General features: G+C 43.7%; 1 protein-coding gene across 1 annotated transcript in view; it reads right to left on the minus strand.

The window, feature by feature from the left end:
* The window catches only part of ERC2 (ELKS/RAB6-interacting/CAST family member 2), a 1,040,188-nt gene that overhangs the window by 748,967 nt on the left and 266,015 nt on the right, over positions 1 to 25,206 (minus strand). Inside the window, exon 5 of the mRNA XM_088472750.1 lies at positions 6,285 to 6,359. Within this exon, the coding sequence (XP_088328876.1) occupies positions 6,285 to 6,359 (75 nt within the window). The remainder of the gene's footprint in view (positions 1 to 6,284; positions 6,360 to 25,206) is intronic.

Genomic DNA, 25,206 nt, shown 5'->3' on the forward strand with positions numbered 1-25,206 from the left:
TTGAGACATTTACCATCTAAAACATTACAAGACTGCATGAACTATGTGATGTTGCCAAGTAACAACTATAGAACATCAATTGCCTATATATGCAGTTCATTGTTGCATGTGTTTAGTTATCACTAAACTCTTGCATGTTTATTATATGTGAAGCGGCAACCAGATCAGGTTAGATTTCAAATGTATATTTGTCTATTTCTATGGCATAAAAGGCCTCTACAGTATGTGGGACTGGTTTTACTTGTTATAAGAGGTAGGTCTAATGAAATGATCACCATTCTGTGCTGATGTCTGCCTCCTTATTGACAAGCTATTGAGACAGATTTTTTTGTTCTCATTGACGATTGATCGAAATCCAAGGGTCTCTAGGTTCTCTCAACAGACGACCTCTGACAAGTGCCATAGCAGGGCACATATGTGCCTTGGGCTGGTACCCCCTGTGTACATGATGTCAAGGCATCACAGAACAAGCGCCGAGAACAGGGAGTGGATTGCTGAGCACGTCTTAAGGACATGTCCTCCATCTTTCTATGTACCCCACAAGCTAGAAAAGGGTGCTGTTTTGGGGAAATAACCAAGCTACCCCCTTGGCACCTGGACGAACACCCCTCAATATGGCCCTGCCTCTGAGCACCTAACTTACCACCTCCTTACCGAAAATATTGCTACATGCGTGTGACTATAGCTACCAGCTTAGGGCACTTTCAGACGCGCTGGGGAAAAGGATAACAATGTTAAGATGCATTTCCATGCATTGCACTTTTACCAGTACAAATGTACCAGTATGAATTAAAGAAGCATTACCACCTAGGAAAACCTTATCCTAGGTGGGGTAGCACTGTGGCCCAATGATTAGCTTGCTGCCTCACAGCACTGAGGACTTGGGTTTGAATCACACCAAGGCCCTATCTGTGTGGAGTATTTATGGAATCGGTAAGTTATGCCAGCGGCTGAAATCCCGACACTGGAAGCCCGCATGGTGCAGAATCCCGACAGCGGTAGGTAAGTACCCTAACCTCCCCCTAACCCTCCCTTGGTGGTGCCTAACCCTAACCTCCTACCCGATGGAGCCTAACCCTAACCACCCCCCTTCCCACACACCCCCTTCCCCTAGCCTAAACCTAACCCTCCCTGGGGGATGCCTAACCCTAATCTCCCCCCGGGGCTGGCGAAACTTATACCCCCCTTCCCCGGGGACAGAACAGTTACCCGTCCGATCGGGATTCCAGCGGTTCAAGATGCTGTCGTCGGTATCCTGTTATCCTTCGGGATATCAGCGGCAGCATATTGCTGGGCGGCGGGATTCAGGCAGCGGTGTATTGACCGCCGGCAATATGACTGCATCCCGTATGTATGCCCCTCCTCGTGTTTATGTGGCTATCCTCCATGTGTTCTGGTTCCCTCCCATAATCCAAACATATAAAGGTAGGTTAATTGGCTTCTATCAAAAAATTAACTCTTGTGTATGTGTTTGTGTAAGTATGATAGAGACTAGGGGCGGTATACAAATAGCCCGTTTTTCAACCCGAAAAATTATCTGTTTTCAGTCAAAAACACATAGAATCCGTGATAAGGTCACAGACCTATGTGTTTTTGCAGGCGGATTCCCGAAAACAGGCTAATTGGATAGCATCGGGGATCAATTAGCGCACAGTAATTTACCGCAGCTAACTGAATTCCCCCCTATACATTGTACAGTAGTCTCTAATGAGCCATGAACTGATGTGAATAACTGAAATATCCTGTGCAGAATATGTGTGCTCCATATAAATAACTGTTAATAATATTTATAATATTATTAATAATAATAATAATATTTTCCTAAGGTGACTCCACATGAGTTGCTTTGTGCAGCCGTTTATCCCTCTGTTTATCGCAAAGATGGGGTGAGCGGTAGATCTAATCACACAGACTGAGCATTAAATGTTGCTTAACAAAACAAATCTGTCTATTCTGTATTACACAACTGGCAGAAGCCTCGGGACTCCAGCTAAGGGAATAGTGCACCTCAGTATGTCCCTAGTTGGAAATGCAGCTTTAAAACAAAGGAGAAATAGGACATGCTGTCTTCTAAAAGTTTAAATGTTATTTTAGCATTTTAAAATGTAATCGTGGCGATGGCGACATTGACTCATTTCTTATCTGTTCTATTTTATTGCTTTTTTCTTTATACATGTTCTACCCAAGGTACAATATCAGTTTTACAAATCAACCCCACCCAGGTCCTTGCACCATTATCAACAGTCATTTCTCCAAGTCTGATACCCTTTGAGACTTTGGAATGAAAACACCACTCAGCGCTTTGTCTATAAAGATGATTGGACGTCTGCTATGGCTCTTCCAAAATCAACTTTATTAACACTGAATTGGATTGTGGGACACAAGTTGGTGCCAATGCAATTGGTGTACGTTTCTTCCTGCCAATGGCGATGTTTGTGATATCTTGTCCTTACAAGAACAGCAGCTGCCTGACAGCACAGACCCTGCCTAGGTGTGCCCCAAGTTTAGCTTTACTATCCCTAAAAGTGCATGTAATATTCAGTTGTTTTATGGTAAATTGCCTTAAAGAAATCTGTTTGTTTTCTGTCTTTGTTTGTTTTTTAAAATCCTCATTATTTAAAAGATGGCTCTTCTCTGCACTACATGTACATTGGATTTAGTAACCCTCAAGCCCAATTTATTAGAGGTTTCCATTGTTCTTTTTTTCTTTTTAAAAGAACTGGTCACGCTTGCACAGAACACATAACTTGGACATCACATTAAATAAAAGATCCTGTTATAAATGTCAATATGAAATTCAAACAGATGCAGCGGGGCACCTGGGTAGTAAGTAGCCAGTCGGTCCCCCTGCCGATGATTGAATCATCATCATTGGTGATCCACAGCGACGGCAGCTATGGGCAACGAGGCTCCTGTGTCTCTCTCAAAGGTTTGATACACCTCCCTTATAATGAGGTTGAAAAGGCATATATATATATATACAGGAGCTTCCAATTTTGCAGCATGGTGGGTTCTTGTCACTATACTTATAATGGGACTTTTTATACACATTGCAGTTGCACTTCTAAGGGATATTCAGGGTTATTTGAATTTGTGCAAAGATAAGTCTCCTAAAAGGTCTATCATAAAGATATGTGTAAATCCACATCTCTAAGGGCCATTATTTACAGATATGTCCACTTGCATCTTTGCTGCGTACTTGGCAAATCACGCCACACATGGAGCGAGGCCTGCGCCCACAAGCGGATACGCGCACTGCGTTCGCACCCGCGACTTCATAGGATTGCATGATGAGATCAAAGTGCGTGCCATAGCGTGCCGTAGCATATGCTGCTGCGGGTAATCGCATGGCACGATGTGGGCGCATGTTTCTAGCACGATCGCCAAGGATGTAAGAGGACACATCTGTACTTTCATCTCCACAATCTGCTGTACTGCATTTGCATGTGAATGTCCCTAACTTCCCGGCCTCCCTTTTGATTGGTTGAGGTAATAATGGGGAGGTACAGTATGTCTTACCAGCCTATCCAAGCACAAGGTGCCGCAAGAATAAGATACGCTCAAGTCAATCAAGTTATGCATGTGTGCGGGAGCTTTTACACAAGACACATTTTCAGCTGGCACAAAATCTTTAATCCCATCTCTAAATAAGACACATAACGTCAATTTATCTATAGTGTGACTCTATGCAAGTGTATATATATATATATATATATATATATATATATATATACACATTTTTAGCCTAATTAATACTTTAAGTTATATATACACTATTTACTATTATTACCTCAATCTAAATGCCCCCATTCAAATAGTTATTATAAATTGTCATTTAATGTAAAATATTCTATTTAAGTGGCCATAATTTGTACTGTGGAAATGGCAAGTTAGATGGGACTACAAGTTTACTGTATAGAAGAAAACTGACTAAGATACAGCAGATTATGACAAGTGTTTATTAATTGTAAAGCAGGATATGTATGACACAATCATTTAATGTCAAGTAGGGAATGTAAGATGTGATCAGTTAATATACAGCAGGATACGTAAGACGGGTGTTCACTTTATAAACAGTAGAATATGGAAGATATGTGATCACGTTAAAGAGCAGGGTATGTAGGACATGTGATCACCTTAAAGAGCAGGGTATGTAGGACATGTGATCACCTTAAAGAGCAGGGTATGTAGGACATGTGATCACCTTAAAGAGCAGGGTATGTAGGACATGTGATCACCTTAAAGAGCAAGGTATGTAGGACATGTGATCACCTTAGAGAGCAGGGTATGTAGGAGATGTGATCACCTTAAAGAGCAGAGTATGTAGGACATGTGATCACCTTCAAGAGCAGGGTATGTAAGACATGTGATCACCTTAGAGAGCAGGGTATGTAGGACATGTGATCACCTTAGAGAGCAGGGTATGTAGGACATGTGGTGGCGTAATATACAGCAAGGTTTGCAAGATGTGACCACTTTATATACTGCAGGGTATAGCACATGTGACCACTTTATACACAGCAGGGTATGTAGGATATGATGACTAAATATACAGCAGGGTATAGCACATGTGACCACTTTATACACAGCAGGGTATGTAGGATATGATGACTAAATATACAGCAGGGTATGTAAAATTCCATCACTTAATATACAGCAGGGTATGTATAATGTGGTTCCTTAATATACAATTGTTTATGCACTTTGTTAGGTGCTGCGAACCCTTGTGTCGCCATATAAATAAAGGATAATAATAACAAGTTACGCAAAATATGAACATTAAATATACAGCAAGGTATGATGTGATCACTAAATATACAGCAGGGTATGTACGATGTGATCACTAACTATACAGCAGGGTATGTACGATGTGACCCCTTAATATACAGCGGGGTATGTACAATGTGATCCCTAAATATACAGCAGGGTATGTATGATGTGTCCCTAAATATACATGAGGTATTGTACAATGTGATCTCTTAATATACAGCAGGGTATGTACGATGTGATCCCTTAATATACAGCAGGGCATGTACAATGTGATCCTTTAATATACAGCGGGGTATGTACGATGTGATCCCTTAATGTACAGTAGGGTATGTAGGATTTGATCCTTTAATATACAGCAGGGTATGTAGGGTGTGATCACTAAATATACAGCAGGGTATGTACGATGTGATCCCTTAATATACAGCAGGGTATGTACGATGTGATCCTTTAATATACAGCGGGGTATGTAGGATGTGATTCATTAATATACAGCAGGGTATGTACGATGTGATTCATTAATATACAGCGGGGTATTTATGATGTGATCATTTAATATACAGCAGAATATGTAGGATGTGATCCCTTAATATACAGTGGGGTATGTACGATGTGATCCTTTAATATACAGCAGAGTATGTAGGATGTGATCCCTTAATATACAGTGGGGTATGTACAATGTGATCCTTTAATAGAGCAGGGTATGTACGATGTGATCCCTTAATATACAGCGGGGTATGTACGATGTGATCCTTAAAATACAGCAGGGTATGTAGGATGTGATCCCTTAATATACAGCAGAGTATGTACGATGTGGTCCCTAAATATACAGTAGGGTATGTACGATGTGATCCCTTAATATACAGCAGGGTATGTACAATGTGATCTCTTAATATACATCAGGTTTTGTACGATGTGATCCCTTAATATACAGCAGGGTATGTATGATGTGACCCCTTAATATATAGCAGGGTATGTACGATGTGATCCCTTAATATACAGCAGGGTATGTAAGATGTGATCCCTTAATATACAGCAGGGTATGTACGATGTGATCCCTTAATATACAGCAGGGTATGTACGATGTGATCCCTTAATATACAGCAGGGTATGTACGATGTGATCCCTTAATATACAGCAGGGTATGTACGATGTGATCCCTTAATATACAGCCGGGTATGTACGATGTGATCCCTTAATATACAGCCGGGTATGTACGATGTGATCCCTTAATATACAGCAGGGTATGTACGATGTGATCCCTTAATATACAGCAGGGTATGTACGATGTGATCCCTTAATATAAAGCCGGGTATGTACGATGTGATCCCTTAATATACAGCAGGGTATGTACGATGTGATCCCTTAATATACAGCGGGCTATGTACGATGTGATCCCTTAATATACAGCAGGGTATGTACGATGTGATCCCTTAATATACAGCAGGGTATGTACGATGTGATCCCTTAATATACAGCAGGGTATGTAGAACAAGTGGTCAGAGTTAGAGAATTACCTTCATCTCGATGACGGTCTGCAGGGCTTTGGTCTTGGCCGACTCGGACTGGAGTTGATTCCGTCTGTGCAGCTCCTGTGGAGGAACACGGTAGAAGTAAGCCTGGCGACTCATACTTTTAATTTTATTAATGGATCATAAAAGAAATGGCAGCAACAAAAACTAGGCTGAGTTAATCTGTTAGACTGTATCTGGGAGTCTACAGGTGCACGAGTCTGCAGCAGCCACTGTCTTGTGTTACAGCCAATGCATGAATTAATGCTGGGAGCATCATCAATTATTAATGCTCACTATTGCCAAGGTAGCAAGCTACGTCTTCATGATATTAATACAGCAATTCCAGGAATCCTGTTGATGAAATTAAATGTTTTTCCCAACTAAAATAAAAAATTTAAAAAACAATAGAAAACAGTAGTTTAAACCTTCAGTTGATAGTGACACCATGAGGAGCAGATTAAAAAAAGTAATACTTATATTTATTTAAATAGCCACATACAGTGTTCTCCACTGCTGTCCATTTGGGATTTAAAGGGAAACAATCACTTTCACAACTGCAGTCTTCCTAGAATGGATAATAAAAGCCTCCCCCTTCTCTGGTGCTCACCAATAAGCTCACTAACCTAGCAACTTACATTAAGATTCTAGATGAACCCCATGTGCTATAAAAGGCCAATGTTGATGGACAAGCCCTGCTGCATCACTAGCTCTAGTAGGGCCTATTACTGTGGTTCATCTGATAACTCCTCCTATAGATGCTCCCCATGTACTGTAGATGGCTAATGTTGATGGACAAGTCAAGCTGTCCATCTTGACCTATTTACTATGATTCATCTGATAACTGCTCTTATAGATGCTCCCCATGTACTGTAGATGGCTAATGTTGATGGACAAGTCCAGCTGTAGCACTGGATCTAGTAGGGCCTACAGTATTTGCTATGGTTCATCGGATAACTGCTCCCATAGATGCTCCCCATGTCTGTAGCTGGCTAATGTTGATGGATAAGTCCAGCTGTAGCACTGGCTCTAGTAGAGCCTATTTACTATGGTTCATCTGATAACTGCTCCCAAAAAGCAATAGCAGTCACCGACAAACTGCCTAATTTCAATTACTCTCAGCTTCACTCAGTGGTCAGTTCAGCCCCAAAAATTAAGTTATTTTGGGTCAAATTTGTCTGAATTGCCCAGATGGTCTTACTGCATGGACAACTCTGTAATGTCAATATCAGCAGAAAATTAGACCACCCCATATTTGCCAAATAGTAGCAATCTCCCTGAGTCCCTGAAGTGTCTAGCAATCTCCCTGATTGCACCTTACCCCTATTATGAAACTGTTAAATAAAAAAAAAAACGAAATATATACATTCAAATGGAATCAGTAGTATAATTTCCCTGCATTGGGTAAAAGGCACAATGATCCCTATGGCTACATGCATTTTCTGAAAAGTATTATTAGTATTACCAACCTGATCTCTCTAGATCACTGTTAATAACTCGACAATCCACCCTGCCCCACAAGCTCGCTGCCTTGGTGTCATCCTTGACGCTGAACTGTCCTTTGTTCCCCACATTCAATCTGTCTCAAAATCATGTTATATACATCTAAAAAACATATCCAAAATGGGACCATATTTCGCACAAGACATTGCAAAAACTCTGATCCATGCACTTATAATTTCCCACAATGATTATTGCAATAGCCTCCTTAGTGGTCTTCCCAACCCGACCTCTCCGCTCAGAACAAGATCTGCGTCTCTCATCCCCACGCATTACTTGCTCCCATTCCCGTTACAGGACTTTCTGCGGGCTGCACCCACTCTATGGTATACCTTACCATGCACAATAAGACTTTCCTTTAGTCTCCAATCCTTCAAACGTTCCCTGAAAACTCTTTAGGCAAGCTTATCAGATTCCAGAACCACCCACATAACCTTCATAGCGTCCATATCTAATTACATCCCCTTTCACAGTCCTCACATAGCCTCACACATTGTCTTTCTCTCACATCCTCATGACATTTGCCCCTTCATTCCGGTGTGACTGGATCTTGCAGCGCACCAAGAAACTCTGCATTCTGGCTGGACCAAAATGCAATATATAGCACCTATCCTTCTGTATCAATGCCTATTTCCCTATAGATTGTAAGCTTGCGAGCATGGCCATCATACCTATATATCTGTCTGTTATTACCCAGTTTTGTTCAATTAATGTTTACAATTGTAAAGCGCAACGGAATATGCTGCGCTATATAAGAAACTGTTAATAAATAAATTAATTAATTAACAAGTAGATCTTCCTGACTGTTTTGGGGCTCATTTACATTTGGATGTAAGTCCATTTTATAACACACCTCTCAGATGTAGCAGTACACATCCACTTTACCGCCATGTTCATAGGTGTTGCTTTCACAATCTTCCTGAAATGCTTTTTCAAAAGTAGGCAGGTATGGACAACCCTTGCGTCAAACGTTTATTAGCCCTTTTTTTATTGGGTGATAAAAAGCAGTAAACCAGCGTTTATCCTCACTGGTTACTTATTTGTCTGAATTCTAGAAACAAACATCGCTTAAAGATTTCCAGTGGTAAAACCTGGGACTGTTCTGGAAACCCCCCCCCCCCACAAAATAGAAAGCCTAGCAACATAATACTATATAGTACGGCACTGTTTATTAATATACTGTAATTACCCTCAAGGCACAGTAGAGCTGATTTGCACTACGGGAGAAATCTTTCTAACTTAACTAAGAGAGAGTATGCTGTATAAGCCACTATGTAGACCTTATATGCGACTTTTCCTAAAAGCCACGTGTAGCATAAATCAGAATCAATTCTATCCTTGATTATATAAACTTTGGAACTTTAGGTAGTCTGGAAAACACATAGACCCTGTTGTAACTTCCATGAAAGCTTTCACTCAGAAAAGTATGGTGTTGAAGAAAAAATACTGTTTATAAAGTTTATTTAATAAAAATATAGCACAAACATAAAGTATCTGTAATCCAAAGCAAACAAATATATATTTTAAATAGCTTACAACATACTTGCCTAATCTCTCTGAATGTCAGGGAGACTCCCTGAAACAGTGATGATCTCCCTGACATCTTGAAGAGTCTAGCAATCTCCCTGAGGCCGAGCTGGGTCTGCGCTACATATGGAGGAAATACTGGGGAGAATAAGGAGGATTTGTGCTACAAGAAAATGGCCACCATTCTCCAGCACATGGATGGCTACAAATAGTGGTTGTGTGCCCAAGTATGTGTGATGAATTACAGGTGATTTGTGCCCAATGAAATGTGCTGATTTCCTGGAGATGTGTGCTCTATTACAGGTCGTGTGTGTTGTAACACAGAGCATGTGTGTTGTATTGCAGTGGGTGTGTGACTAGTTGCAAGAACCTGGTGGAAGGAAGAGAGGGGCGTTTAAGTTGCTAGAAAATAGTGCAGTGCAGCATATCTGCCGACTTACTGGCTGTTCCTTCCGGGAGGGAGCAGCCAGATTGGCAGGATGGGGGGCGTGGCCGAGGCAAAGGGGATTGGCGTTGCGGGAGCGGTAATATAGGCATTGTGAAGCAGGGGGCGGGGCAAAAATGACGTAGGATTGCCTGCCTTCCTGGGAGGTCGGGAGCGGCACCCGATTTTTGGGAGGCTCCCGACCAAATCGGGAGGGTAGGCAAGTGTGCAGTGCAGTGGGTACATGTACTAATGAGCAGATTTAGGGGGGAATTCAATTAGCCCCGATAATTTATGGGAGGTGAAAAAAAGATGGTAGCCTCGGGCTTTAATGCCCGGGGCCATTCAATTACAGCCCTTTTTCCTCGCCTGATAAATCATCTGTTATCGGGTGTTAACAAATAGAATCCACGAAAAAGTTTTCGGACCAATGTGTTAACCCACTGTTTGCGCCCGATAACAGGCTAATAATCGTGTATATCTTTTCGGGTCAGAGCAGATCGTGCGGTAGGTGCAGTGCTGCAGGCTGACTTCAGGGCTACTTGGATAGCACCAGGGATCATTTAGCCCTTGGTAAATTACTTATTGGTAGCTTTGCAGGCTCTTTCTGTGACTACTGCAGATTGTTTTTGTTTTATTTATTGTGACACATGATGATCAGACTTGCCGACTCTCCCGCAACGGCCGGCGGGCTCCCGAAAATCAGGTGGTGCTCCTGGCACCCCGCAGGACGCGATTCGTGCTGGATCATCAAGATAATATTAACTTGGAAAATAAAAAAATCAGAGTTGCCTTTATGTTTATACGCATAGTTTATATAACTACATAACAGCTTTGGAGCTCATTTACAGTAGGACGCATGTCATTTTATTACACTCCTCTCAGGCAGATCAGCAAACATCCTCCTCAGCACCGCCATAGGTGTTGCTTTCACAATCTCCATTAAATTCTTTTTGAACAAGTATGGTTTACATGTAATATTATAATGGAATTTCACATGAATGTTTGCTATAGTTTACAACATGTCACATTTTTCTGCATAAAGTTACGAAATAAGAATTTAGAAGCAATTACACCTAACTACTTCTAACATATTTGCTGACTTTGTTGGACTCCCCTCCCATCCTGGAGGAGGATGTTTCAGGGATAACTACGAGGGGCATGGTGCCGTGACCCGCATCATCACTACCCTGCCCTCTCTGTGACTCGCTTCATCTTGTAGCTGGGGGAATGATGAAACAGCGCACAGCTAATCGTATCATCACAGTCTCACCCACTGCAGGAGTGGAGGGGATGCGGGAGCGCTATCTACTCTCTAAGGAAGGGGACAGCTCCTCGACATTCAGGAGTATCCTGGATATTCTGGCATAGTAGATAGGTATGTTTCTAATGGTTGAGTTGTGGTCCTCGGATAGAAAAAAGCATGGAGAATAATAAAAACACGTTACTAATGGGATGACAATAAAAACAAAGAAAACATTATGAAAACAGATATTTGTGATCCAAACAGACTCAATAACTGCATGACTGACTGGAACGGGTTGGGCAGGATGCTGGCACTCGGGATTACCGTGGTCAGAATCAGACGCCGGCATCCAGACAGTTTTACAATCCTGACAGGAGGTAGGTATACTCCCCTTCCACTATCCCTACCCCTCCCTCCCCGCAGCCTACACCTAACCCTCCCCCCCAGTGCCTAAACCTAACCTCCCTCCCCGCAGCCTAAACCTAACTCTCTCCCTAATGCTTAACCCTAAACCTCCCCCCCAACCCCAATACTTACGGGCTGGATGCCAATGATCCGGATGCCGGCGCCGGGATCCTGGTTGGTGTCCGGATACTGGCGCAAGCATTCTGAGCGCCAGCATCCCAAAAGCCGGCATAATAACTACATCCCCAATGGAACCAATAACTTGGGTTCCTACATAATATGCTTAAAGGGAAATCATTTATTTTTTTTATACAACTATGGTTCTGCTAGAAGAATTATTTAAAGGGAACACAGTTTTTTCACAGAACACTTACAATTACTTAACTGTGGATTAATTAATAACATCAAAGCAATGGGAATAACCGGAAAGGAAAATCAATTTGTTCTATACCCCTAGAGCATAATATGTCTTTGGAAAAAAAAAGAACACCTTTTAGATTAAATCAGTAAAAAAAAAAAATGAACAACAACATATGTAGCAAATGATTACGGGCTGCTTAAGTGGACTGGTCTCCAGAGGTGTGCCAAAGTACAAGCATGCTACCCAATACTTTCCTGTAGATGTTATTGGTTCCATCTGCTACAGAGTGGCTCAGAGTGCTCCACCTGAGCCGGAGAAATAGCGCATACTTCATAGTTCTCTTGAGATTGGATTTCACTGCTCTCAGCACATGGAGTGTGGAATTTGTGACTGTCCGAACTTAGACACTGATCTCTTGTTTGAAGAACTGGGAGCAAAACTAACGTAAACAGCTTCTCCCAGTCCACTTACCAGTTTCCAAATGTCACTTTAATCAGTGAGATCTGCAAGCATGATGGGGAAATCCCTAGCAAAATAACCATTTGTATGGAACAGTAGCATCAGAAAAACCACTCACTTCTCATACTTTGGGAGTTTGGAAATTTGCCACTTAAGAGTTGATACAATTATAGGAGTATTATTCTTAACAATAAAAGAAAAAGAAAAAAAACCTTGTAGTTCCAATTTGTGGTATTGTCATATCATAGAGGCACACCTCGCTGGTGACAATTCCCCATCAGCTACAATGATTATTCAGGTCACTAGATGCAAATCTCATTGATTGCAATTAGCTCTCAACTGCTCTTACAACCAATGAGGACCTCAGATATCCTTTATTGGACAAGTTTAGTAGTATTACATATGAATGACATTAATTGAGGCCGTTCTCCATTGAGTAATTTAATAATACATTAATAACTACCAATATTCTAGTATGTAAATAATGCCTTAGGCTAGCTATGCAAACTAGGTAAATGGTCTCAGCACTGCAATAGTAAAAAAATAAAAAAAGATGACTTCAACAATTTGTTGATTTAAAAAGCATATGGTAATTAAAGTATATATTTTAGGTTAAAATGCACTTCACTATGTTCCTTATATAAGTGTATACATCTGAAGGCATATAAAGGGTTATATTTGGCAGCAACGTCAGTGGAGTGTGGGGATCCAGAGGATCAAAACATTCTACTATAGCAATCTAAGGGGGAGATGTATTAAGTCTTCTTAAAATAACAATGGTGTTGCCCATAGCAACCAGACTTCAGCTAATATTTATCTAGTACAGTCTATAAAATCACAGATAACACCCTATTGATCGCTATGGGTAACATCTCTACGACATCCCACATTGGTTGGGACCAACATTTTTCTGAATTAGTTTTTGTTTCCCTGGCAGCATGTAGGCCTCCATTTTAAACAATAAAGTACGACCTTATTGTAGAGGCTAACAATGAGATATGGCAGAGAGCTGCCTGATACAGGAGGCCGAGGAGGCTGCAGTACAGGGTATTGCTGTATTTCTGACTAAAGAGGGTAAACATACTAGTACTGACGCTGTACAGCACTCCTTCTCCTTCTCTTGTGCAAGAGAATTTCAATTTATTTATTGAATCATTCTGATTAAATTCTAATTATATAATTATTTGATTTGAAATAATTTGTTCAGTTCTGTTAAGGCACCACAACTTCTAACTGATGTAATATAGATAAAGATTGCTCTAGTATAGCCAGTTAATACACACTGCTCAGTTCTAGCTCTTCAGTTCAAGGACTACCATTTATTAGGACTCATCATAAACTTTTCATCGGATAAATCTTGAATGTTCCATCTGCACTTTGGCGGAGAATTACAATACTGTGCAAAAAGTTTTATGCAGGTGTGTTATGTATCAAAAATAAAAGTGTTAACAGTTAATTTTTTATCAATTAACAAAATGCAATGTGAATGAACAGAAGAAAAATCAAGTCAATATTTGGTGTGACCACCCTTTGTCTTCAAAACAGCATAAATTCTTCTAGGTACACTTGCACACAGTTTTTGAAGGAACTCGGCAGGGAGGTTGTTCCAAACATATTGGAGAAATAACCACAGATCTTCTGTGGATGTAGGCTTGCTTAAATCCTTCTGTCTCGTCATGTAATCCCAGACAGACTCCATGATGTTGAGATCAGGACTCTGTGGGGGCCATATCATCACTTCCAGGACTCCTCTTTACGCTGAAGATAGTAATTAATGACATTGGCTGTGTGTTTTGGGTCCTTGTCCTGCTGCAGAATAAATTTGGAGCCAATGAGATGCCTCCCTGATGGTATTACATGATGGATCGATACCTGCCTGTATTTCTCAGGATTGAGGACACCATTAATTCTGATCAAATCCCCAACTCCATTTGCTGTAATGCAGCCCCAAACTTGCATGGAACCTCCACCATGCTTCCCTGTTGCCTGCACACACTCATTATTGTACCGCTCTCCAGCCCCTCTGCGAACAAACTACCTTCTGTTACAGCCAAATGTTTCACATTTTGACTCATCAGTCGAGAGCACCTGCTGCTATTTTTCTGCACCCAGTTCCTATATTTTAGTGCATAGTTGAGTTGCTTGGACTTGTTTCCACTTCGGAGGTATGGCTTTTGGCTGCAATTCTTCCAGGAAGACCACTTCTGGCCAGACTTCTCCGAACAGTAGATGGGTCCCACTGGTTTCTGCCAGTTCTAAGCCGAAGGGCTGGAGAGCAGTATAATAATGAGTGTTTGAAGTAGGGGTGAGCGGGTTCGGATTTCTGAAATCCGAACCCCCCCGAGCCCCCCCGATCCGAGTCCGATCCGAGTCATGCTCGACTTTTCCCGCCTGACTCGGATCTGAAATCGAGGCAAAACGTCATCATCCCGCCTTCCGAGTCTCGCGGGTTTTGGATCCTATATAAGGTACCCACGTCGGCGCCATTTTCTCACTCGGCTGTGGACAGTGAAGAGGGAGGGTGGGAGTTAGGGCTGTGTAGTGTAGTGTAGTGCTGCTGTTGTCCACTACTTCAAAGTCCATAGGGGCTGGCTGTGTTGTGCTGTGCTGCTGTTGTTAATAGGGGCTGTGTCCACTACTTCAAAGTCCATAGGGGCTGGCTGGACTGTGTTGTGCAGTCAGTTCTCCATAGGGGCTGTGTCCACTCCAAAGTCCTGTGCAGTGTCCCAGTCCTAAAGAGGTGCTGTAGTGTTGTCCAGGGGGTGCTCTGTCCATCAGGGGTGCTCCCCTCAAGTGCTAAAAAAATAATATATTTTCTGTGTTTGTGAATTGTGTGTGCAGTAGCCGCACGTGCATCAACAAAGTAGTGCCAAGCGTGCGCCTGTGTCATAAGTAAAGGGCCGGCTGGCTTGACCGTTAAAGGGTGCTGTAACCCCCGAAAGTACACTCCAGTCCAAACCAAAAAAATATTATTTTCTGTGTTTGTGAATTGTGTGCGCAGTAGCCGCACGTGCATCAACAAAGTAGTGCCAAGCGTGCGCCTGTGTCATAAGTAAAGGGCCGGCTGGCTTGACCGTTAAGGGTGCTGTAACCCCCGAAAGTACACTCCAGTCCAAACCAAAAAAAAATTTATTTTCTGTGTTTGTGAATTGTGTGCGCAGTAGCCGCACGTGCATCAACAAAGTAGTGCCAAGCGTGCGCCTGTGTCATAAGTAAAGAGCCGGCTGGCTTGACCGTTAAAGGGTGCTGTAACCCCCAAAGTACACTCCAGTCCAAACCAAAAAAAAATTTATTTTCTGTGTTTGTGAATTGTGTGCGCAGTAGCCGCACGTGCATCAACAAAGTAGTGCCAAGCGTGCGCCTGTGTCATAAGTAAAGGGCCGGCTGGCTTGACCGTTAAAGGGTGCTGTAACCCCCGAAAGTACACTCCAGTCCAAACCAAAAAAAAAATTATTTTCTGTGTTTGTGAATTGTGTGCGCAGTAGCCGCACGTGCATCAACAAAGTAGTGCCAAGCATGCGCCTGTGTCATAAGTAAAGGGCCGGCTGGCTTGACCGTTAAAGGGTGCTGTAACCCCCAAAGTATACTCCAGTCCAAACCAAAAAAAAATTTATTTTCTGTGTTTGTGAATTGTGTGCGCAGTAGCCGCACGTGCATCAACAAAGTAGTGCCAAGCTTGCGCCTGTGTCATAAGTAAAGGGCCGGCTGGCTTGACCGTTAAAGGGTGCTGTAACCCCCGAAAGTACACTCCAGTCCAAACCAAAAAAAAAATTATTTTCTGTGTTTGTGAATTGTGTGCGCAGTAGCCGCACGTGCATCAACAAAGTAGTGCCAAGCGTGCGCCTGTGTCATAAGTAAAGGGCCGGCTGGCTTGACCGTTAAAGGGTGCTGTAACCCCCAAAGTACACTCCAGTCCAAACCAAAAAAAAATTTATTTTCTGTGTTTGTGAATTGTGTGCGCAGTAGCCGCACGTGCATCAACAAAGTAGTGCCAAGCGTGCGCCTGTGTCATAAGTAAAGGGCCGGCTGGCTTGACCGTTAAAGGGTTCTGTAACCCCCAAAGTACACTCCAAACCAAAAAAATATATATTTTCTGTGTTTGTGACTTGTGTGCACTGTGGCTGCACGTGCATCAACAAAGGAGCAGCGCCAAGCGTGCGCCTGTGTCCCATAAGTAAAGAGCCGGCTGGCTCATTTCTTAAAGGGTGGTGTAACCCACAAAGTGCACTACTCTCCAGCAAAAATAAAAAAATATTTTCTGTGTTTGTGTGCGCTTTAGCCGCACGTATATATATCAATATAACATAAATGGAGGACCAAACTTTCTCTGATAAAAATAAAATAGGGAAAGATCAAGAACCACTTCCTACTAGTGCTGTTGCTGCTGCTGGGAGTTGTTCATCATCCCAGAGAGGAAGTAGGAACATCACTACTTTTACTAAACAATTGACCCTCCAACAGTCCCTAGCGATGAGGATGAAGTACGACAGCAGTCATCCTGATGCAAAACGTATAACTGAGGCCTTGACTGCTATGTTGGTGTTAGACGTGCGTCCGGTATCCGACATTAGTGCAGTGGGATTTAGACAATTGATGGAGGTAGTGTGTCCTCGGTTCCAAATCCCGTATAGATTCCACCTGCATCCTCAAAGCAGCAGCGACAAGCGTGCGTCTGTCTGTTAAAGGGTGGTGACACCCTCAAAGTGTGCTACACAAACAATTAAAATATTGTTCTTTTTTTTTCTGTCTTTGTGAAATGTGTGGGCTGTAGCCGCACCTGCATCCTTAAAGCAGCAGCGACAAGCGTGCGTCTGTCTGTTAAAGGGTGGTGACACCCTCAAAGTGTGCTACACAAACAATTAAAATATAGTTCTTTTTTTTTCTGTCTTTGTGAATTGTGTGGGCTGTAGCCGCACTTGCATCCTCAAAGCAGCAGCGACAAGCGTGCGTCTGTCTGTTAAAGGGTGTTGTAACTCTCAAAGTGCTCCAAAAAATCAAAAAAATTTTTTTAATGTGTTTGTGACTTGTGTGCGATGTAGCCACACTTGCATCCTCAAAGCAGCAGCGACAAGCGTGCGTCTGTCTGTTAAAGGGTGGTGACACCCTCAAAGTGTGCTACACAAACAATAAAAATATTCTTCTTCTTTTTTCTGTCTTTGTGAATTGTGTGGGCTGTAGCCGCACCTGCATCCTTAAAGCAGCAGCGACAAGCGTGCGTCTGTCTGTTAAAGGGTGGTGTAACTCACGAAGTGCTCCAAAAAATAAAAAACTATTTTTTTTATGTGTTTGTGACTTGTGTGCGATGTAGCCGCACTTGCATCCTCAAAGCAGCAGCGACAAGCGTGCGTCTGTCTGTTAAAGGGTGGTGACACCCTCAAAGTGTGCTACACAAACAATAAAAATATTCTTCTTTTTTCTGTCTTTGTGAATTGTGTGGGCTGTAGCCGCACCTGCATCCTTAAAGCAGCAGCGACAAGCGTGCGTCTGTCTGTTAAAGGGTGGTGACACCCTCAAAGTGTGCTACACAAACAATTAAAATATTGTTCTTTTTTTTTCGGTCTTTGTGAAATGTGTGGGCTGTAGCCGCACCTGCATCCTTAAAGCAGCAGCGACAAGCGTGCGTCTGTCTGTTAAAGGGTGGTGACACCCTCAAAGTGTGCTACACAAAGAATAAAAATATTCTTCTTCTTTTTTCTGTCTTTGTGAATTGTGTGGGCTGTAGCCGCACTTGCATCCTCAAAGCAGCAGCGACAAGCGTGCGTCTGTCTGTTAGAGGGTGGTGTAACCCTCAAAGTGTGCTCCACAAACAATAAAAATATTCTTTTTTTTTTTCTGTCTTTGTGAATTGTGTGGGCTGTAGCCGCACTTGAATCCTCAAAGCAGCAGCGACAAGCGTGCGTCTGTCTGTTAAAGGATTACATCGGTGACAGCATCCAAGTAGGCATGTCAGACAGTCCGTACCTGTACTGGCAGGAAAAAGAAGCAATTTGGAGGTCCCTGTACAAACTGGCTCTATTTTACCTGAGTTGCCCCCCCTCCAGTGTGTACTCCGAAAGAGTGTTTAGTGCAGCCGGGAACCTTGTTAGCGAAAGGCGTAGGAGGTTGCTTCCACAAAATGTGGAGAAGATGATGTTCATAAAATGAATGATCAACTCTTCCAGGGAGACCAGCCTCCAGAACGTACAGAGGGACCTGTGGTTCCAGCAGGGACGAATTAATACTCTGTGAGGATGAGGATGTACATAACACTGAAGAGGGTGAGGAATCTGTGGATGAGGAGGATGAGGACGACTTCTTGCCTCCGTAGAGCCAGTTTGTGCAGGGACAGATTAATTGCCAGCTTGTTTTGTGGGGGCCCAAACGAACCAATCATTTCAGCCACAGTTGTGTGGCAGACCCTGGCGCTGAAATGATTGGTTTGTTAAAGTGTGCATGTCCTGTTTATACAACATAAGGGTGGGTGGGAGGGCCCAAGGACAATTCCATCTTGCACCTCTTTTTTTTCTTTGCATTATGTACAGTTTGGGGCCTAGTTTTTCAATGCCATCCTGTCTGCCACTGCAGTTTCACGCCTAGATGGGTCACGTGTTTGTGCCGCCCACTCGTGTCGCTTAGCATAGTCATCCAGCTACCTCGGTGCAACCTTTTGGACATAAAAACACTATTGTGAGGTGTGAGGTATTCAGAATAGACTGGAAATGAGTGGAAATTAAGGTTATTGAGGTTAATAATAGCATAGGAGCAGAAAAACCTACAAATTCTGTGATTTTAGCTGTTTTTATGCTTTTTTTCAAAAAAATACAGATCCAAAACACAAAACCCAGAACCCAAAACACGGAAGGGTGGTTTTGGCAAAACCAATCCAGATCCAAAACACGAAGAAAGATCCAGATCCAAAACCAAAACACAAAACACGAAAAGTGGCCGGTGCACACCCCTAGTTTGAAGCATGGTGGAGGTTCCTTGCAAGTTTGGGCCTGCATTTCAGCAAATGGAGTTGGGGATTTGGTCAGGACAAATGGTGTCCTCAATGCTGAGAAATACAGGCAGGTACTTATCCATCATTAAATACCATCAGGGAGGCGTCTGACTGGCTCCAAATTTATTCTGTAACAGGATAACGACCCCAAACATACAGCCAATGTTATTAAGAACTATCTTCAACGTAAAGAAGAACAAGGAGTCCTGGAAGTGATGATATGGCCCCTACAGAGCCCTGATCTCAACATCACTGAGTCTGTCTGGGATTACATGAAGAGACCGAAGGATTTGAGCATGCCTACATCCACAGAAAATCTGTGGTTAGTTCTCGAAGATGTTTGGAACAACCTCCCTGCCGAGTTCCTTCAAAAACTGTGTGCATGTGTACCTAGAAGAACTTACGCTGTTTTGAAGACAAAGGGTGGTCACACCAAATATTGATTTAATTTAGATCTCTCTTCTGTTCATTCACTTTACATTTTGTTAATTGATTAAAATAAACTATTAACACTTCTATTTATGAAAGCATTCTTACTTTGCAGCATTTTTTTCTACACCTGCCTAAAACTTTTGAACAGTCCTTGTATATTTCTAGGTGCACATTGCTCTATGCGAATCGAATCTTCAAATACACCCAAGTGGCATGTGTAGCTTTCAGGTTAAAGATTTAGGGGTCAGTTCATCAATGACAATTAGCTCTAAATCCAACAGGGGGGGTCAAATGAAGTTTACCAGGATTTAGGGCTTCTATTTATCATCTCAGGATGGAGATAGCAGATGCGAGAAAGAAGACAAAAAAATGCTTTATTATTATTGTGGCACTTTTTTGAATTTTATTATATGTTTTTGTTTCATCTATATATTTTCACATAATCGGCACCTGGAAACCCAAGAACAGCGGTGAGCGGAGATATAAACTAGGTCTTTTGGGCTTTTTTAATAAACTGACCCATTAATCAAAGTTCTCCTAACACAATATGAGCAATTAAAAATCATGAACAAATAAAAAACAAAAAAAAGGGAAAGACTATAAATTCTGAAAGGATGTTACAGAAAAGTATTCACAAATTCAGAAATTATGAGTCATTCCAGAAAAATATGGCCCCGACCTCTTTTGGGGATCCCATGATAATACATGGATCACTGACGGCGGATATAATTCTATCAATATTTTAGCATCTCTTGGTTTCACAAGGCCACATCACATTAGGTGTGGACTAAACATGCTGCATATTTAATGAAAGTGATGTATTGTGCTATAAAATATTACATTACAGTACATGTAGCAGACAGTCTATCGCCATTGTGTGCCATTACAGGAATCAATCTTTTTATACAAACTCTTTATTTGGTAAATTTTCCAATCTAAAAGAAACTATAAAGGAAATCAAAATAGAGTCAGGCAGCAAATAGGCACCATATAAATAAATGTGACTAACAAAGTAGAGAATATGAGTGTGGGATATTTACTTTATGCCATTAATGGGAAACAACACCTTTTTACTGTATTCTGATTCTACTTATGGCTCTGCCCTCTATTTAATAAACCATAGTCAATTTTTAGCTGGGTAGGACCACCGGCAGTAAGGTTCCTTGCCAACTGGCATGAAAATGTATGTTTTTTTACTAGCATGTTATTTTTACACTAGTAAAATAATGTCAATTGGTAGCAGAATGGAACCTACTGTGGTCAGGAGCAGTGGTGTTACTTGGGAAATGGGGGAGTGCAGACCCCTCAGAAGGGGTGAAATCAAAACTCCATCAACTCCTCAGTGAACGGGATCTGGGCACTACACTGTGGTGTTAGTGTGCTTGCACCCGGCTCACGGACAGAGGAGGAACCAGCAGTGCAGGGAAAGTCTCTGTGAGCAGCCCGGCATCTCCGGGAGTGCTGGACACCCCCCCATAGTGATGAAACAGAGGGCGTATTGCGAGGCCATGCCCCCTCCCAGGGAGGCAACACCCCATTTTAGGAACGCAAGCCAACCACATGCACAGGGGCTCTATTGGGTGCACCAGGTGTCACCAACCCAGTGACGTCAGTGGTCAGCAGTGGTTTTTTTAGATGTTTCCTGCTCCACCAACAGTCCTTGTACTCACATCTCCACTGTTAACAAGTACAGATTTGCCCTCATTTTGCATATTAGGGCCTGATTCAGCTTGGATCGCAAATGCTAATGTGCACACAATCAGCCGATTGTTGCGTACTGCGCACGCATCGCAGTGCCCATGCGTGAACCGGCCACTACAATTGGGACTGAGGGCCTGATTCAGGGCCTGATTCAATGGAGCGGCCTCTTGGACGCTCGCATAGCTGTGGGTTACCACCCACAGCTTATGCGAGCGTCCATGATGATGGTCGCGATGGTCAAGACCATCGTGACCATCGGGCTTGCGGTGACCGCAAGCCCTGGAGTGATTTTGGCTCTATCAGAGCCAAAATCACAACCACTGACATCACTAGTGATGTCAGTGAGGCCGGATCCAGACGTGGGAACGCCTCCGTCTGGCAGCCACGCCCCTGGCACGCCCACCAAAGGGGGCGTGCTGTCATTCACCATCGACAGCACGCCCCCTTTGGTGCGAGACCCCGAGCGACGTATCCCTCGTCGCTCGCCGGGTCTCGCGCATGCGCACGACGGAGCTCCCTCCGTCGTGCGCATGCGCTTTCGCCCAACATCGACTCGCTTGCGAGCGACCTTCGCTCACGAGCGGGTCTGAATGACCCCCTGAGATCGCAGTGACTATGCAGACCCATCGCAGAGTGATTGAAAGGAAGTGCAGTTTGTGGGTGGTGACGAGGGGGTGGTCGGGGAAATGCAGGCGTGCCAGTTGCATGGGAGTGCATAAATTATCCACTGTGATGCCGTACGCAGCCTGAGGACATATAGCGTGTGCTGAAGTTAGCAATTCCTGAGTAAGGACAGAGCTTGTGCAAGTATGCGTGAGAATGCGATGGTACTCCATCTTACCGATGGTTTCGTAGTTTTCCTAAACATTACGAATGTGTGTAAGGTAAAGTGGGCGTCCTTGTGTTATGCTGCGGCGGCATAGCTATCGCAATGGATTAGCATACTATCGCAGTTGAACTGAGTGCATAATCGCTATTGCAATCATCAGTTGCGATCGGATGTGCATCAGGCCCTTAGTGCGCTAATTGTGCATTAAATACTGTACTTAAAATTAGTATTTTTTTTGTTAGCAATTGAATTTGCTAATAGTGTACTAGGGGCCCGATTCAGATTTAAACACTATGGTGATTTTCACACAGCTGAGCGATTATCGGTGGTCTGCATATGCGTCACAGCCACATTGCACACGCTTGGCAAATGAATTGCGATCAAGCTCGCTGTGAGGATTCACTCACAACTGGCTGACAGAAAGAGACCGTTTTGTGGGTTGTTGCGGGGAGCTACTGCCAAAATGCGGGCATCTCGGAGTTGTTTCCTGGGCATGTACCAGCCAAAGTCTGCGATTGCGAACGCAAAGAACAAAGCTCCAGTGCCTCAGTCACCCCGGCCATTCTGAGTGACCATAGACTCACTCAAGGAATCAATGTTTTCAGGATCTGCGCCCTATGCTGCGTTTGTGCACGCAGTTGCGTGGGAGTCTCAACGCAAAATCTGCCACTTGATGCTTAGCATATTTTAGTAATTGCTAAGCAGCAAAATTCATAAAAGCGTTTGCATTACTGTACAACTCTGAATCAGGCACTTAGAGAAGACTTAGGGCCTAATTCAGCAGTACACGCAAGTCCACTGCTGAATGCAGATTCCCGATGATCAGGGATCTGCGCAGGCGCATGACCCGTTCTGCGCATGTTCAGAACGGGTCTGCAATCCTGCACGCAGACTGCAAGCAGACTGTCAGTGATTGACAGCCTGCTGGCGTTTGTGAGCGAGGAGGTGGCGACGATGGCCTCAGTTTCCCGAAACGGAGGCATAATGCTGCCGTTGGAGGAGAGGGAAGAGGCCAGGATCTCCAGGAGATGTGGGCGGGGAGGGGGCGGCGATGCGCTCCATTTCCAGAAATGGAGGCGTGTCGCCGCCGTTTGCGGGAGAGGGAAGAAGCCAGGATCTACATCAGGTGATGGAGATTTCCTGACCTCTTCCTCTAAACTGCGGCAACCGGCTGCGGGACCCCATGGGTCACCGCAGCCGGCCAACCGATGGTACGCAGATTAACCTGATGCTGCGTTGGACAACACAGCTTGGTTAAGTAATACACAGGGGGCGTGATGCCTCCTGCTGCATTACCATATCTGCAAGGGTCGCAATTGCAAAGCTGCCTGCGTGCATACATCATATATCTATACCCTGCGCGTATATATCATATATCTATAGCCTGCGTGCATACATCATATATCTATAGCCTGCGTGCATACAGCATATATCTAGTGTTCCCGCTAGGCTGTTTTAGCGGAACGCGCCCTGCCCTATTTCTGAAGGACAGAACGGACCCTGCCCTCCAGCACGGCGGCCCGCTGAGACAGCCTGCGGGTTCTGCCTCGACCCGCGGGTCGTTGTGTCCCGCGGGTGGTCAAAATGGCGGCGCAGCGGTCACAGCCGGTGAATGGACGCTGGGCGCATGCGACCGGCATCCATTCACAGTGACCGCAGCGCTTGGGGGCTGCCCGGCAAGTCCGTTAGTGCCGGGCATGCCCCCAGGAGTGACGAAAAGGGGACGTGTCATACAGACACGCCCCTTTTCTTTGGCCACACCCCCTTTCCGGGTGCGCAAAAGTGCCCTGACTCTGGGTCCGGCGCCCTGCCTCCCGCCGGACCTAGACTGAACACTATATATCTATACCATGCGTGGATATATCATATATCTATAGCCTGCGTGCATATATCATATATCTATAGCCTGCGTGCATATATCATATATCTATAGCCTGCGTGCATATATCATATATCTATAGCCTGCATGCAGCTTTGCAATTACGATCGTTACAGAATCAGGCCCTCTGTCTTTTGCCTTTCTACTCAGATTATGTACATTTTCCTGATTTTTGCATCTTAATTCGCTAATAGTGTACTAAGGGCCTGATTCAGACTAGCACGAAGTCACTATTCGAACACAAGTGTCCAATAGTTGCGGGACTGTGTATGTGCCCGGGCTGCAGTGCGCATGTGCCGGGGTTCTGACATCTCATCTCACAGTTTATAAAGTTAAGTGGCATAGAAAGGGCTAGGGAAATTATTGTCTAAAGGAGAGTACACACTAGACGATATGCTCCCTGAGCGATATCGTCTAGTGTGTCCCCGGCAGGGTGTGCTCAATGTCGTTTATGACATTGAGCACACCCGCTGAACGATATCATTAATGATATCGTTCAGCGTCAGGCTCTCTCCCCCATTCCCAAACATGCAGCAACCTCACGATATTGTCAGGTTGGCCTGCATGTTTACTTGATGAACGATAATGATGAACGACCCGCGGGAACGCGCATCGTCGTTATCGTTCATCGTTTTGGTGTTAAAAATGGACGATAAAGTGGACGACTGAACGATAACGATATCGTTATGGTTCAATCGTCCACTTTGATCGCCCAGTGTGTACACACCTTAACATGTCTTTACTTATTTATTTATGTTTATTTATATAGCACAAACATTTTATGGAGCACTTTACAGACAATATTTCAGTAATTCACAAGAGTCCCTGTTCCAGTGGAGCTTACAATTTATAGTCCCGATTTCATGGACACACAAGAAAACACACATGCAATTAGGGGCTGATCCTGAGCTGTACACAAATTGGTAGATTTACTAAAGCTTCCAAAACAGACAAGTGGTGATGTTGCCCATAGCATCCAAGCAGATTATAACTAGGGGTGAGCGGGTTCGGATTTCTGAAATCCGAACCCCCCCGAGCCCCCCCGATCCGAGGCAGATCCGAGTCAGGCTCGACTTTTCCCGCCTGACTCGGATCTGAAATGGAGGCAAAACGTCATCATCCCGCCTTCCGAGTCTCGCGGGTTTTGGAACCTATATAAGGTACCCGCGTCGGCGCCATTTTCTCA

The sequence above is a fragment of the Taudactylus pleione genome, unplaced genomic scaffold, assembly GCF_031769625.1.
Source record: "Taudactylus pleione unplaced genomic scaffold, aTauple2 ptg000128l, whole genome shotgun sequence".
Taxonomy (NCBI): Eukaryota; Metazoa; Chordata; class Amphibia; order Anura; family Myobatrachidae; genus Taudactylus; species Taudactylus pleione.